Source organism: Aquarana catesbeiana, linkage group LG02, assembly GCF_042186555.1.
Source record: "Aquarana catesbeiana isolate 2022-GZ linkage group LG02, ASM4218655v1, whole genome shotgun sequence".
NCBI classification, from domain to species: Eukaryota; Metazoa; Chordata; class Amphibia; order Anura; family Ranidae; genus Aquarana; species Aquarana catesbeiana.
Genome location: NC_133325.1, coordinates 641112304 through 641128788, shown reverse-complemented (window position 1 = coordinate 641128788; position 16485 = coordinate 641112304). Strand labels below are relative to the sequence as shown.

The 16485-nt window shown below is 43.9% G+C and overlaps 1 protein-coding gene across 7 annotated transcripts in view; it reads left to right on the top strand.

The window, feature by feature from the left end:
- The window catches only part of CDKL5 (cyclin dependent kinase like 5), a 571173-nt gene that overhangs the window by 529492 nt on the left and 25196 nt on the right, over positions 1-16485 (top strand). For all 7 annotated transcript variants that reach the window (XM_073616451.1, XM_073616450.1, XM_073616452.1 and 4 more), the window contains one exon: positions 15442-15538. In XM_073616451.1, coding sequence (XP_073472552.1) covers positions 15442-15538 — 97 coding nt within the window. The remainder of the gene's footprint in view (positions 1-15441; positions 15539-16485) is intronic.

Genomic DNA, 16485 nt, shown 5'->3' with positions numbered 1-16485 from the left:
ATAGTAAATTAGAACACTTGCAGAATTGAGCGATAGTGAATCGTGGGGAAATTTATTTTATTATTATTATATTATTATTTTTTAAATTATTTATATTTATTTATTATATTATAATTTATGTTTTTGTGTTTCAAACTTCATCATACCCGGGATATCTACTAGACTCTTGTTTGGACAGATTTAAGTGTGTTATTGTTAAGAATTACAGGCCTACAATATAAAACGCCAAATTTCCATGCAAAATAATTGTACCGCTTTCAGCACCTAAAATCCGAAATAATTATACCGCCAGGGAGGTTAAACCCCCTTCCTAACCAGACCAATTTTCAGCTTTCGGTGCTCTCACATTTTAAATGACAATTACTCAGTCATGCAACACTGTACCCATATGACATTTTTGTCCCTTTTTTCACACAAATAGAGCTTTCTTTTGGTGGTATTTAATCACCGTTGGGTTTTTTATTTTTTGCACTATAAAAGAAAAAAGACTGAAAATTCGGTAAAAAAATGAAATTTTCTTTGTTTCTGTTATAAAATGTAGCAAATTACTAATTTTTCTTCGTAAATTTTGGCCACAATCTATACTGCTATATATCTTTGGTAGAAATAAGTACAAATTGGTGTATATTATTTGGTCTTTGTGAAAGTTATAGAGTCCAAAAGCTATGGTGCCAATATCTGAAAATTGATCACACCTGAATTACTGATGGCCTATCTATATTTTTGAGACCCTAACATGCCAGAAAAGTACAAATACCCCCCAAATGACCCCTTTTTGGAAAGAAGACATTCCAAGATATTTAGAAAGATGCATGGTGAGTTTTTTTAAGTTGTCATTTTTTCCCACAATTCTTTGCAAAATCAAGATTTTTTTTTTCTTTTTCACAAAATTGTCATATTAGCAGGTTATTTCTCACACACCGCATATGCATACCACAAATTACACCCCAAAACACATTCTGCTATTACTCCTGAGTATGGTGATACCACATGTGTGAGACTTTTACACAGCGTGGCCACATTTTAAGGCCCAACATGCAGGGGAGCACCTCCAGGCGTTCTGGAGCACCCAGGCCAATTCTGACATTTCACTCCTACATGTAAAAATCATCATTTATTTGCTAGAAAATTACATAGAACCCCAAAACATTATATATATGTTTTTTTTTAGCAAAGATCCTAGAGAATACAATGGCGGTTGTTGCAACTTTATATCTTGCACGGTATCTGCGCAGCAATTTTTTGAACGCTTTTTTTGGGGGAAAAAAACAGTTTTGTGCTCTAAAAAAAAACAAAACAGTAAAGTTGGCCCAATGTTTTTGCATAATGTGAAAGATGAAGTTATGCCAAATAAATAGATACCTAACATGTCACCCTTCAAAATTGCACACGCTCGTGGAATTGCGCCAAACTTCGCTACTTAAAAATCCCCATAGGCGACGCTTTAAAATTTTTTACTGGTTACATGTTTTGAGTTACAGAGGAGGTCTAGGGCCAAAATTATTGGTCTCGCTCTAACGTTCGCACCGATACCTCACATGTGTGGTTTGAACACCGTTTTCATATGTGGGTGGGACTTACATGTGCATTCGTTTCTGCATGCGAGCACACGGACAGGGGCGCTTTAAAATTTTTTTTTTTTCCTTTTATTGTTCATTTTACTTTATTTATTTTAGCTTGATGCTTTTTTCCCAAAAAAATAATACTTTTATTCCTATTACAAGGGATGTAAACATCCCTTGTAATAGGAATATGGCATGACAGGTCCTCTTTACAGTGAGATATGGGGTCAATAAGACCCCACATCTCACCTCTAAGCTGGGAAGCCTGAAATAAAAAAAGTAAAAAAACGATCCTGGCTTCGATCGTAGCGGTGAGTCGGTAGAAGCACCGGAGGGCGGCGGGAAGGGGGGAGTCCCCTCTCGCCTCCCATAAGAACGATCAAGCAGTGGAACAGCCGCTATGATCATTCTCATGGTGTAGGGAATCGCCGGCTGAAAAAGCTGATATCTGAATGATGCCTGTAGCTGCAGGCATCATTCAGATATCCCCGCACAAAGTCAAGGACGTCATATGACGGCGGGCGGGAAGCGGTTAAAACACATTTTTTTTTTAACACAAAGTTGTCCATTTATACAATATTTCTAACACATAGCATGTACATACCAAAATAGATTCTCCTACTCCTCCTGAGTATGGCGATACCACATGTGTAAGACTTCCACAGCCTGGCCACATACAGAGGCCGAGTACAGCAGAGTATGGCAGAGTATAGCCAAGTATAGCCGAGTATGGCTGAGCATGGCTGGGGATGACTGAGTATGGCCGAGTATGGCTGCGCATGGCTGGGTATGGCTGCTCATGGCATCGCCGAGTATGACTGGGTATGGCTGGGTATTGCAGAGTATGGCTGGGTATTGCAGAGTATGACTGGGTATGACTGGGTATGGCTGGGTATTGTGGAGTAGTGCAGAGTAGTGCAGAGTAGTGCAGGGTAGTGCAGGGTAATGCAGGGTAGTGCGGAGTATTGTGGAGTATTGCAGGGTATTGCGGAGTATTGCAGGGTATTGCAGAGTATTGCAGAGTATTGCGGGGTGTTGCGGAGTAGTGCAGAGTAGTGCAGAGTATTGTGGGGTATTGCGGAGTATTACAGGGTAGTGCAGAGTATTGCATGGTAGAGCAGAGTATTGCAGGGTATTGCAGAGTATTGTGGGGTAGTGCAGGGTATTGCAGAGTATTGCAGGGTATTGCGGGGTATTGCAGAGTATTGCGGGGTATTGCAGAGTATTGCGGGGTATCGCAGGGTAGTGCTGGGTATTGCAGGGTAGTACTGGGTATTACAGAGTATTGTGGGGTATTACAGAGTATTGTGGGGTATTGCAGAGTAGTGCTGGGTATTGCAGGGCATTAGAGTATGGAGGGATGGCTGAGCATGGATGGATGGATCCATGGATGTGACTGTATTTGTCACTGAGCAGAGCTGTGGGCACTACACATCCAGCCCACAGTGCTGCTGCCATCCAATCCCTCCCCCTCTGTACCGATCAAGCCCGGCGGTCACGGATGTTCTCAGGTGCGCACCCCAGGGGGCGCGTGAGAGCAGGATTCTGGGAGGACGTCCATGGACGCCCACCCAGAATAAGCCGACCGCGCTGTAGCCGTCTTTCGGCTATGGCCCGGTCGGCATGTGATTAAGAGACAATAAATCTCTTTGCATTCAAAAAGTGTAGGGTTGTCGACAATGCCAAAATCTAGGTAGCTACAACAGCCATGTTGAAAGTTCCGCAGAAGGATGTTGTCCCCCTATCCAGTAGTTTTACTGGCAGGATCAACAGGTGTTTACATGTTCCAAAAAAAAGAAACCTTTCCTACTGATATAGCAACCTACATTATGTATGTGATTTAATAGTTTTACCCTAGTTCTACTTGAAGCAATAAAAATGACTAATGTATCTTATTTTCAGCCCCTGTAAAGACATATATCCCCTTGTATCTATGGTCTGACAACAGAATATCTGTAGAGGAACTATTAAATGAAAGGCAGCAGACTTATGATATGTGATCCAGTCTTTACCATCTGTTATTAATCCTGAAGTCATAATAGCAGCTCCCTATAGATTTGAACAAAAAGGTGCACTGCCTACATCTCTTTTCTGGTTTATTTATTGCAGCCTAGCTACACGCACAGCACTTGCCTGATGAATTTAAACAAGTGGAGCTAAGATAATAAGTGTGTTTCCCGTGTTAGGAAGGGAAGCTTCAAAATGAGGTCACTGGTTGTGACTCTTAGCAGTCATTACTCTTGGGATTCCTGCCATAGCTGCTGACTTAATGCTGTGAATAATTGAACATGCTATCATTCCTGAAGCTTCAATGTATTTCAGCAAAAGGAGGTTTATGTTGAGAAACTATTTAAAGGGAAATCTATTAAACTTCCACAATTACACACATGATAAAAATGTATTTGAATGGCATGTGTTTGTTTTTTTTTTTCAAGCATTATAAATGAAACAGACCAATGTTTCTCAACCTTTTTTCAGTCAAGGCACCCTTTAGAATTATGGATAATTAAAATGTAAAAAACAAAAGCAAAAATTGTTTTACATTATGCAGCAACATCCACACATGCAGGACACCCAACGTTACAGGTGATTTATTCTTCCAAAGCAAATATATCTGTGCACACTGATACTAACTAGTATTCCAGTGTTTCTCTTCTCCCTCGGTTTCTCTCCCTCACTCAGCTTTAGGGATGAGCTTCGTGTTCGAGTCGAACCCATGTTCGTCACGAACATCGTCTGCTCGACCGTTTGTCGAATTGCGAACGATATAGGCCGTTTGCGCCAAATTCGAGTGGCACCTCACGGCCCATAATTCACTGCAGCATCGCAGTGCATTGCTGGCTGATGATTAGCCAAGCATGCACTATGACCCGCATGCTTGGCCAATCACAGCGCCGTCTTTACAGAGAGCTGTAATTGGCCAAAGCCAGGGTGGCTTTGGCCAATTATGGTTTAGGGGGTTTTGTACACGCCCCACACTATATAAGGCCGCCTGCACGTCGGCCCTGTGTAGTGTGTTCCGGTGTTGAGAGACAGAGACAGAGAGACAGTGTCATTTGATTTAGGTTAGATCGATTAGGCAGGACAGTCAGTCAGTTAGCTGCACTTACAGTGTATTGTGTATATATATGCATCCCAGGTGTTGTGTGTGTATATATAGTATAGTGCGACCTCTGCACAGTGTTCAGCTAAAGCTACAAGTTAGTGTAGTGCGACTTCTGCATGGTGTTAAGCTAAAGCTACAAGTTAGTGTAGTGTGACCTCTGCACAGTGTTCAGCTAAAGCTACAAGTTAGTATAGTGCGACCTCTGCACAGTGTTCAGCTAAAGCTACAAGTTAGTGTACTGCGACCTCTGCACAGTGTTCAGCTAAAGCTACAAGTTAGTGTAGTGCAACCTCTGCACAGTGTTCAGCTAAAGCTACAAGTTAGTGTAGTGCGACCTCTGCACAGTGTTCAGCTAAAGCTACAAATTAGTGTTGTGAGACCTTTGCATAGTGTTCAGCTAAAGCTACAAGTTAGTGTAGTGCGATCTCTGCACAGTGTTCAGCTAAAGCTACAAGTTAGTGTAGTGCGACCTCTGCACAGTGTAGAAGGTTGGTGTTGTTTTCCTGATCCTATCACTACCGCAGGCAGCTACATTATTTACACGTTAGTGTAGTGCGACCTCTGCACAGTGTTCAGCTAAAGCTACCTGTAGAAGGTTGGTGGTGTTTTCCTGATCCTATCACTACCGCAGGCAGCTACATTATTTACACATTAGTGTAGTGCGACTCTGCACAGTGTTCAGCTAAAGCTACAAGTTAGTGTAGTGCGACCTCTGCACAGTGTTCAGCTAAAGCTACAAGTTAGTGTAGTGCGACCTCTGCACAGTGTTCATCTAAAGCTACAAGTTACTGTAGTGTGACCTCTGCACAGTGTTCAGCTAAAGCTACCTGTAGAAGGTTGGTGGTGTTTTCCTGATCCTATCACTACCGCAGGCAGCTACATTATTTACACATTAGTGTAGTGCGGCTCTGCACAGTGTTCAGCTAAAGCTACAAGTTAGTGTAGTGCGACCTCTGCACAGTGTTCAGCTAAAGCTACAGGTTAGTGTAATGCGACCTCTGCACAGTGTTCAGCTAAAGCTACCTGTAGAAGGTTGGTGTTGTTTTCCTGATCCTATCACTACCGCAGGCAGTTACATTATTTACACGTTAGTGTAGTGCAACCTCTGCACAGTGTTCAGCTAAAGCTACCTGTAGAAGGTTGGTGGTGTTTTCCTGAACCTATCAATACCGCAGGCAGCTACATTATTTACACATTAGTGTAGTGCAACTCTGCACAGTGTTCAGCCTGGCCTTTTTTCGGCAGCTGGCCATGTTGAGCCGCAACATGCGGAAGACTTGGTTGAGTGGATGACCAAGCCGTCCTCATCCTCCTCATCCTCTCTCACCCATGCTCAGGGTAATTTGTCTGGCAAAGCAGCTGCCAACGCGGCCTCTTCCCTCGGCTTAATGGCATCAGTGACTTCTTCCCTAGCCCCACCATGTCCTGAGGAGTCCCTCGAACTGTTTGACCACAGTGTTGGGTACATGCTCCAGGAGGATGCCCAGCGTTTAGAAGGCTCTGATGATGATACTGAGCTAGATGAAGCTAGTAACGTGAGCACGGACAGAGGGGGTGCCCAAGAAGGACAGCAATCTGGCAGTCATGTTCCCCCTGCTACAGCATACAGCCAGGTTTGCTGGTGATGAGGAGGGAGGGGATGATGAGGTCACTAACTCAACGTGGGTGCCAGATAGAAGGGAGGAGGAGGAGGCACATCACCAACGAGGCAGGATGCCCTCCAGGGGCCAGCCTAAGGGCAGCACACTGACTGCATTACACCTCAGAGCTCCGCATGTGCAGGGCACTGCTGTCTCTGTACGTTATTCCAAAAGATCTTTGGTGTGGGCCTTTTTTTGAGATGCGTGCATCAGATGGCACCGCTGCTATTTGCAACATATGTCTCAAGTGTATCTCGCGTGGCCAAAACATCTCCCGCTTGGGCACCACATGCTTGACTAGACATGTGTTGACCTGCCATGCAGTTCATTGGCAAGCGTACCTAAAAGACCCACACCAAAAAACAAAGAGGACCTCTCCTTACTCCTCATCAGCTGGGATCTCCAACCCCACTATACCTTCAGTCCTCTCTGAGACCTGCACTGAGAGGAATGAAGGTGTAGAATTAGGTGTGTCACAGCCAAGTACTTGCGGGCAATATGCTATCGGTACACTGACGTCAGATTGTACCAGGCAAATTCCCTGCCCCAGCTGCTGCACCGCAAAAAGAAGTTCACTCCCAGCCATTCACATGCCCAGCGGTTGAATGCTAGCTTGGCAAAATTGCTAGCACTTCAACTGCTACCTTTTCAGTTGGTAGACTCTGCCCCCTCCCGTGAGTTTGTGGAATGTGCGGTTCCTCAGTGGCAGGTTCCCAAACACCACTTTTTCTCATGGAAGGCGATTCCAGCTCTCTACCGGCATGTGGAAGGCAATGTCTTGGCCTCGCTGGACAGGGCGGTCAGCGGTAAGGTGCATATTACCGCTGACTCATGGTCCAGCAGGCATGGACAGGGACGTTACCTAAGTTTCACGGCGCATTGGGTGACTCTTCTGGCAGCTGGGAAGGATGCAGGACAAGGTGCAGTAGTGTTGGAGGTTGTTCAGCCACCACGCCTCCAAAATGCCACTACTAGTGATTCTGACATACCTCTCTCCCTCACCCCCTCCTCTTCTTCTTCCTCCATGGCCTCTTCCTGTGCTTTGTCCTCGGAACCAGCAGTGCTCCGTAGGCGTTCAAGGGGCTACACAAGTACGCAGGCCAAAAGATGCCATGCAGTGCTTGAGTTGGTGTGCTTGGGAGACAGGAGCCACACTGGGGCGGAGGTTCTGTCAGCTGTGCAGGGGCAGGTTCAGAGGTGGTTGATGCCATGCCAACTTAAGGCAGGAATGGTGGTTTGAGACAATGGCACCAACCTCCTCTCCGACAGGGACAAATGACCCATGTGCCCTGTTTGGCTCACGTCCTTAACGTGGTGGTGCAGTGGTTCTTGGGCAGGTACCCGGGCTTACAGGATGTCCTAAAGCAGGCCAGAAAAGTCTGTATGCATTTCCGCCGGTCATATAATGCCAGTGCTCGGCTAGCAGACCTCCAAAAGGAATTTAACCTGCCCAAGAACCGCCTAATCTGTGACATGCCCACCAGGTGGAACTCAATGTTGGCCATGCTGCAGCGGCTGCACACGCAGCAGAGGGCCATCAATGAGTACCTGTGCGACTATGGCACCAGGACAGGATCAGGGGAGCTTGTTTTTTTTCCCCACGCCAGTGGGCCATGATCAGGGATGCATGCCCTGTCCTGTCACCATTTGAGGAGGCCACGAGGATGGTGAGCAGTGACAGTGCATGCATCAGTGACACTGTCCCCCTTGTCCGCTTGTTGGAGCACACGCTGCGTGGAATAATGGACAGGGCACTTGAGGCAGAACAGAGGCCGGAAGAGGAAGACTTCCTTAGCTCTCAAGGCCCCCCTTATCCAGACAGTGTTCCTGCGTGCCTGCCGATCACACAGGAAGAGGAGGAGGAAGAGGATTGTGTCAGTATGGAGGTGGAGCCTGGCACTCAGCATCAACAGCAGTCTTTAAGGGATCATTTGCAGTCCCAAGAAACACATGGACTTGTACGTAGCTGGGAGGAGGTGGCTGCGGATCATGTCGTCCTTAGTGACCCAGAGGACTCCGGACCGAATGCCTCAGCAAACCTACGCTGCATGGCCTCCCTGATCCTGCAAAGCCTGCGGAAGGATCCTCGTATTCGTGGTATCAAGGAGAAGGAACAATACTGGCTGGCAACCCTCCTTGATCCACGTTACAAGGGTAAGGTTGCGGACCTTATCTTGCCATCGCAGGGGGAGCAGAGGATGAAACATCTTCGGGAGGCTTTGCAGAAAGGTCTGTACAATGCGTTTCCAGAGACTGGGAGGTTACAAACTCCTGTTTCTGGACAACATGTTGCTGAGGCTTCGGTCAGTCAAAGAAGGAGCGGTGGAGAAGGTGGCCGTCTGACCGATGCGTCCGGACAATTTTTTAGTCCACAGCCCCAAGGTATGATCGGTTCCAGCAACCACCGCCAGCGTCTGTTTTACATGGTGCAGGAATACCTAGGGGCAAGATCTGACTTGGACACCTTTCCCACGGAAAATCCTCTGGGTTACTGGGTCTTGAGGATGGATCACTGGCCAGAGCTTGTACAGTATGCAATTGAGCTACTGGCCTGTCCTGCATCCAGCGTTCTTTTAGAACGCACATTCAGTGCTGCTGGAGGCTTTGTAACTGATCACAGGGTGCGTCTGTCCACCGACTCGGTCGATCGACTGACCTTCATAAAAATTAATCAGTCTTGGATCACCACCAGTTACCAAGCACCTGATGCTGATGTAACCGAATATTTTTTTTTTAAATGTTAGATCCCTTCAAAGACTGCCTATGCTGATGCTGAGTGATTACTGTTATGCTGAGTAATTACCCTCTTCCTCCTCAATAATCATGCTGATAGCTTGTAAGAACATTTTTGGTTCTGGTCGCCGCCACCAGTGCCTAAGGCCCAATTTTTCAGCCCCTGTTTAACAGGGGCATATAATTACAATTTTTGATGCAATTCTTTGCAGCAGGGCTAGTTTCTGCACTCCAACTAGAGTATCTGTGAGGGGTTGCAGTGTTGTGGCACCAGCACCAGTGCCTAAGGCCCAATTTTTCAGCCCCTGTTTAACAGGGGCGTGTAATTACAATATTTGATGCAATTCTTTGCAGCAGGGCTAGTTCCTGCACTCCAACTAGAGTATCTGTGAGGAGTTGCAGTGTTGTGGCACCAGCACCAGTGCCTAAGGCCCAATTTTTCAGCCCCTGTTTAACAGGGGCGTGTAATTACAATTTTTGATACAATTCTTTGCAGCAGGGCTAGTTCCTGCGCTCCAACTAGAGTATCTGTGAGGGGTTGCAGTGTTGTGGCACCAGCACCAGTGCCTAAGGCCCAATTTTTCAGCCCCTGTTCAACAGGGACGTGTAATTAGAATTCTTGATATAATATTTCACAGCAGGGCCCGTTTCTGCGCCCACCAAGAGTAACTGTGAGGACTTACAGTGTTGTGGCACCAGTACCACCACCACCACCAAAGGCCCAATTTTTCTGCCCCTGTTCAACAGGGGCATGTAATTACAATTCTTGATCTAATATTTCACAGCAGGGCCCTTACAGTGTTGTGGCCACAACAACACCTAAGGCCCAAATTTCTGCTGAGTATATAGGGCAGGCCCCTACTTTCAAACATCCAACTTAAAAACGACTCCTACTTGCAAACGGAAGGAGACAACAGGAAGTGAGATGAAATCTACCCCTAGGAAGGGAAATTCTCTCCTGTAAGAGTTAATATGGGAAAAACTTTTCTCCTTTACACTGATGCTTTTTCACCAATCCTTGTTTCACTAAAAACCCCAAATTTTCAAAAAACATTTGTCATTGGGACAAAAAGTAGGTGAAATCTTCTGAAGAGGAGCACAGACAGCAAAACAAATGTCACAGGGGTGATAACCCTTCCCTATGTTTTCCAAAAAGCTTAAAATAGATTTTTTGGCTGGAGCTAAACACGGTAAAAATGTACCAGTTCAAAATTACAAACAGATTCTACTTAACAACAAACCTACAGTCCCTGTCTTGTTTGCACCGCCTGTATACTGCTGTTCAGAGTATATAGGGCCTGGGGGCCCCACACCTATCCTTTTTTAATTTGGGTGCGGGGTTCCCCTTAATATCCATCCATACAAGACCCAAAGGGCCTGGTAATGGACTGAGGGGTAACCATGCCGTTTGTCTCACTGATTTTCATCCATATTGCCAGGACCCAACATTACATTAAAGCCGCAAGCAGTTTTAAATGACTTTTATTCCTTTAAAAATGTCATTTTGTGCAGGGACTGTTCTAAGCACGGGAAACACGCGCCACTTTACGGGCATACTATAGACACCCCCCAGGTACGATATTTAAAGGAATATTTCACTTTTTTTTTTTTTTTACTTTAAGCATCATTAAAATCACTGCTCCCGAAAAAACGGCCATTTTTAAAACTTTTTTTTGCATTGATACATGTCCCCTGGGGCAGGACCCGGGTCCCCAAACCCTCTTTAGGACAGTACCATGCAAATTAGCCTTTAAAATGAGCACTCTTGATTTCGAACGTTCGAGTCCCATAGACGTCAATGGGGTTCTAACGTTCGTGCAAATTTTCGGTCCGTTCGCAGGTTCTGGTGCGAACCGAACCGGGGGGGGTGTTCAGCTCATCCCTACTCAGCTAATGTGACCCCAGTGCTGATGGAAAGGGGCAGGAGCAAACAAGGATGCTGTGCCGGTGCCCGATGTCTCCTCTAATGAACCGATGATGGTTGGTAGGATGCCAGTGGCTGAAAGATGGTTATGGTGCACAATGAAAGCCTGTAGCTTTGTGTAACTAAAAGGCAAGTTTGCTCCACCAGCTGGCTTGTATACAATTTTTGGACATTTTTTAAGGAATTTTACCAAGGCATCCTTGAAGAAACCTGAAGGCACCCTGGTTGAAAAAGGCTTCATTAGACCATTGCACAAGATTTGGACATCATACATGATACATTCTTCTGGGGGGGGGGCTCCTTGGGGAGCTGCACCATAAATATGCAACTAATGGATAAACAATAAGCTCTTAAAAGTGACAGTTGGAGAATGAACATTTGAATCTAATTGGCTGCATTGGTGCAGCATAGTCTGAACTCAAGTTGAGTTTACGTCCCTTTGCCTACAGCGGCTGCTTGTACAGTGCAATGCGGGTGGGCGGTCGTTAAGTGGTTAAAGGAAAACAAAAAAAAAGTGCATACAACATTGATTTCCCACACAGGGGGTTTTCACCATCAACACCAAATAACAGTAGATTCAGCCTCCTGGCTTACACATGCAACAATCCTGCTGTGGCCTTTCACTTTAGGCCCTCTTCTGTCTCCTACAGATCCTTTTATCACCAGTCCTTGTCCACATAACTAACAGCCCCTTGCTACTCTGGCCCTCAGGCTTGGGTCTCTGTCTTTTCCAATGCACTCATGCAACCCTCTGCTCCTCCCTTGCACACCTGGACTCCTTAGGAGGGTGGAGCCCAGAACCATGGTCTGGTCTCTACAAAAAGACAAGCACAAGAATCTTGGGTTATCATCACCCTGGTGGGACATCGCACTGCCACACCTCCCATTCTGTTTCCTGCCCCCTTTTTTCCTCACACTTTGTCTCTACACCCACTCCTTCTTCCAACCCCCACCTTCTCCCATTCTCCTCCCTTACACCATACTTCAAATCAACTATAATTACATCTTTCTCATCCACAAACCCAAAAATCAACAGTCATAATGAATCCAGCCTTACCCCCAGCCCCTTCCCCTTAGCAATCCTATATGAAGTTTAAATGTTTGATAGACATTGCTGTTTGTTTCACTTAATGTATTTTCCCGCATATATCTAATGTGCTTACTCTTTATATGACAGTTCTGTGGACAGTTATAACTATTTGTTTCAGTCATGTTATTTTAACATATTTTCATGAAGAATTTATTGAAAGAGAAAAGAAAACTTAGCACCCACAACTCAAGAACATTATCCCAAACCTATTTTTATAGATCCTTGGTCTTCATCATGCAGTTCAGTATGATATGGAAGCTGATTCAATAAAGAAGTTTTGTATAAAATAAACAAGAGTTTTCATATAAAAAAAAACAAGAGTTTGCTTTTCACATGACTGGATAAGTGAACAGTTGCAGCTGGTGGTATATTTTCTTTGGAGGGGGAGTGGCGCTCCGTCCTTCGCCAAACACCCCCCCCCGGGGACGTTCGGTCGGGTCTCCCGCACCACCCCCATCAGGCTGTAAATACGTGCTTCTAAAAAAATAAACCCCATTGGAATCCATGCGTCTGGTGCCCTGCATGTAAATTAGGGGCCCGGACGCATGGATTAGGGGGAGCCCGAATGGGTCTCCCCTGTAAGTGAATCTTCATACTTTTTGTGTAGGAATCAACCTCACCATCTCTAAAAATACTTAGAGGCCTTCAGAAACAGATGTATTTTTTAAACACTTGAAGCCCAGCATATGCATATATGTAGCCTCGTGGAAGTTTGGCACCACTGTGTGCTGAAAGCGCGCTACACAGTGCGCTCCTAGCACAGAGACCAAGCTCTCACTGAGAGCTTCACATCTCCTAGTAATGTTCGGGAACTGGGAGGCACAGTTCCCGATCACCTGATCGCTTTCATAGCCTCCAATTGGCTATCACAGTGATCAGACACTTTAGAGTCCGACCCTGTGTTTTTTTCTCCTCTTTAAACCCCCTTTCACACGGGGCTGTCTGTTTTTACACCTCCTCTTGCTTATCGGGGATCGCTCCGTTGATCCCCGCTGAGCCAGTGGATGACAAGTCCGTCTTTGCACACTGTGAAATGTATGGAGCGACCGTTCGGATCCGCTGAAAAAACTGACAAGCGGATCTGAACGTCCCGCACGTGTGAAAGGGCCCTAATTCGGGAAAAGGTATCTTGCTAGAGAAGAAAAATGTAAACAAAGAAAAGTGTTTGTAAAGAAAAATAAATAAATAAAGTATAAAATAGCTAGATCAGGGTTTGAGCTAGGTCAGTGTCAAGGTTAGATTTAAGATCATGGTCAGAGTAAGTATATTTTAGGTAGGATACAAAAAAATGCAAAACGTGCTCTATTGTTTCTAGAGCCTACTTTGGGTACAAACAACATGTGGTATCGCTGCGACCGTCTGCAGCAGGAGAATTTATTTTGGGTTTTCCTTTGGTAGAATATGGTAATAGCAAGAAATATACAGCAAAAATTAAAAAATGATAACATTTTTTACTATTCCTTTGACAATAAAGAAAAAGTCATAAGATATCCATTACCATTTACTACCAAATGAAAGCCCAATTTGTCCACAAATAAGCTAGTATAATTCACTTAGATACACTAAGTAGTTGTGATAATTTGTACAGTTATACGAACACATGCCAAAGTTGCGAAACTGTGTTTAGGCATTAGGATTTGTTTTACCCTTTTTCATGAAGGGGTTAAAGACCATGTGACAATTTAAATGCACACAGGTAGAGACCCAATTTACTTAAATATGTGATAATCTCTTACACCAGTTTATTTAGGGGTTTCACAGCAAAAGAGATGATGCAGTCAAAACTTTTTGGTTTGTCTGCAAATAATTTAGAAGACTGGATATTGTTTTCCACTATATAAGCTATTTTGTGCACAGCAGTGACATAAACCACCCAGTTAAATCGTTTCAATTCCATGCTTTAACACAACAAAAGTACAAGAGGGATGAATAATTCTGCAAAGCACCTTATTTTCATGCTTTCCATGTCACAAGTGGAAGAAATAAAAAGTCTGATTAATTTGTTATCTATGAAATCCTAAGCACAGGAATTCATAGCTGCCTTCTCAGGGGAATCTTGCTGAGCTTCCGTAAAAATATTATAAACCTGTTTCTCCATTCAGTTGGAGTGTTTGAAAAGATTATTCAGCCCACCTGGAAGTGACTGTAAATGAATGCTGAGCGCAAGCACCAATATGTTTATCAGGTGCATCCAGACAGTGGCTTGTATAGTGTTTTTAACACTTTGTAAACCAAGTTTGACATACAAACTGAGAAGATATAATGCACAGAGTCTGTCTCTTTGCTTCGTTAAACAGATCAGCAGAGAGGCAGATTATCTTTGCAAAGCAGCATAAGAGAAATACTGCTGTCTAGTTTTCTCAGTGAATACTGGCAATAATCTGTGCATTTGAACATACACAGACAGGGGAAAAGAAGTGTGTTCAATAGTACGTGTGTCTAGCTGTTGCCTCTAAAGTACTGGATTGCTGCCAACTCCGTATAAGCCAAGGTGACAGTGAAACAGGAGAGAGGAGATAACAGCGAAGAAGAAGGAATGCAGTGTAAGGTAACGAGATGAATACAATATTCTCACATAGGGCAGTAAGAGACGATAAAATTGCAAATTTACAATAATTTTGTAAAATGCAGTGCTGCTTGGGCCCATCAGAATGCAGAATAATATGCATTGTCTGAACCATGTGATCTTGGAGACACCTAGTGGCCAGTGAAGAAACAGTAGCTGTAGACTGTATTGTCCTCTGTGGGTGCACAGATAGGATGTGAATATGGGTAATGGCGTTTAACAGGGAACCTGTCAGACTAGGAATATGGGCATTACCTAACTTGGCTTAGAAGTTGCAATCTCCAGGCTATGATCTTATGACCTTTGATGAATTAGTGAGGCACTGACCCAGAACAAGTACATACATATCAATTGTCATTACACCTGATATGCACATACTTGTTTCAGGTCACTTACACCTCAAGTGGTGAAGAAAGGATAAGGATGACAACCATGGAGTCTGCATCTTCAAAAAGGGTGATCAGTACTTAATGAACAGGTTTATTTGTATGTGTACTTGTTACCACTAGATTGCTCAGTTTCCTAAATTTGAAGCCTAAAAACAGGTGGAAAACATTTCTGGTAGTGCTTTCATATTTGAACCTCTTCAAAAGAAGCAGCCACTCACACAGCCTTCCAGAACCGCTTGATGGACAGAAAAGCATCAGCTGGGATTTAAATGTATAAAAAAGTGTTTACAAGAGGGTTGATAATAATGTATTGCAGTGTCAGTCTTGTAGTTACTACAGTGATTGGTCATAACGTTGTTTAATGTAACTTATGTTTTAAAATTAATTTAAATGATCAGTTTTTCATAATGACAGTTGTTTTTTACTTGCAGGAAAGGAGTAGAAAAAAGCCATTCAGAACAAATCAAAGACAAAGAAAAGCAAAGTTTTTTCCGAGTCATAAAAAAGAAAAAGAAGAAATCCCAACCCGTGAGTTGTTAAATTTACTAGATTTTTTTATCTTTGATTTCTCTTATTGTCGTTATTATACTTCAGGCTACAGGATGTATCAAGTCCAAATGTGGTTTTGTTTTTAGATGGAACATACAAACAGTGAAACCAAACAGGAATAGAAAATATTTTTAATATCATGCATATATTACACCCACAATCACTTAGTCACCTCTAGTTGGCACACCAGCAGAGCCTGACATAACTTTTTTTTCCTGATTCAGCTGGCATTCATATGTATCAAAAACACATCCAAAGGGTTAAAATATTACTTATGTTGGAAAATGTGATACTGTGCCCTTCAATTGTTTGCAGACACTACCTAACAAATCTGCTGCCCCATTGTAAGCGATGTTTAGTTTGCACGGCTTGCAAATATCTGTGTTTAGGCAAGTCTCAGTGACATCAGTTAATTGCTAAACAGCTTTACAGAATGCTATTGTGATGTTACTGGATCTTGAATCATCTCCCAAAATAACTGTTCTCATTGTGTATAGTGACAGGCACATACATGCATGGATCTAATCATCCTCAAAAAAGCCAAGTGCACTTTAAACTTGCATGTATCAAGCCATAGAGAGAAAAATAAATGAATTACCTTCTCTCTTCATTGCCTCAGTGTGTTGTTGATGTAACTAGATAGGTTGTACATTAAAATTCTCTAAACCTTAACATTTTAATTTATTGTAATATGTTTCCTAAAAAACAGCTTTGAGGGCTAGAATTGTTGGTTGATCTTGTGGTATATGGTGTAGCACTTCTACCTTGTAGGGGTACGTCCTGGGCTCGCTCTACATGTAGTAAACAAATATACTGCACACTGATCTCAGCTCCGTAATCCTTTCATTGGGACATATTTTGGAGAACACCCTCCTCCTGAGTCCATGCAGCTCCAGAAGTCAGGGATCAAAGTAGTGGAACAGCAA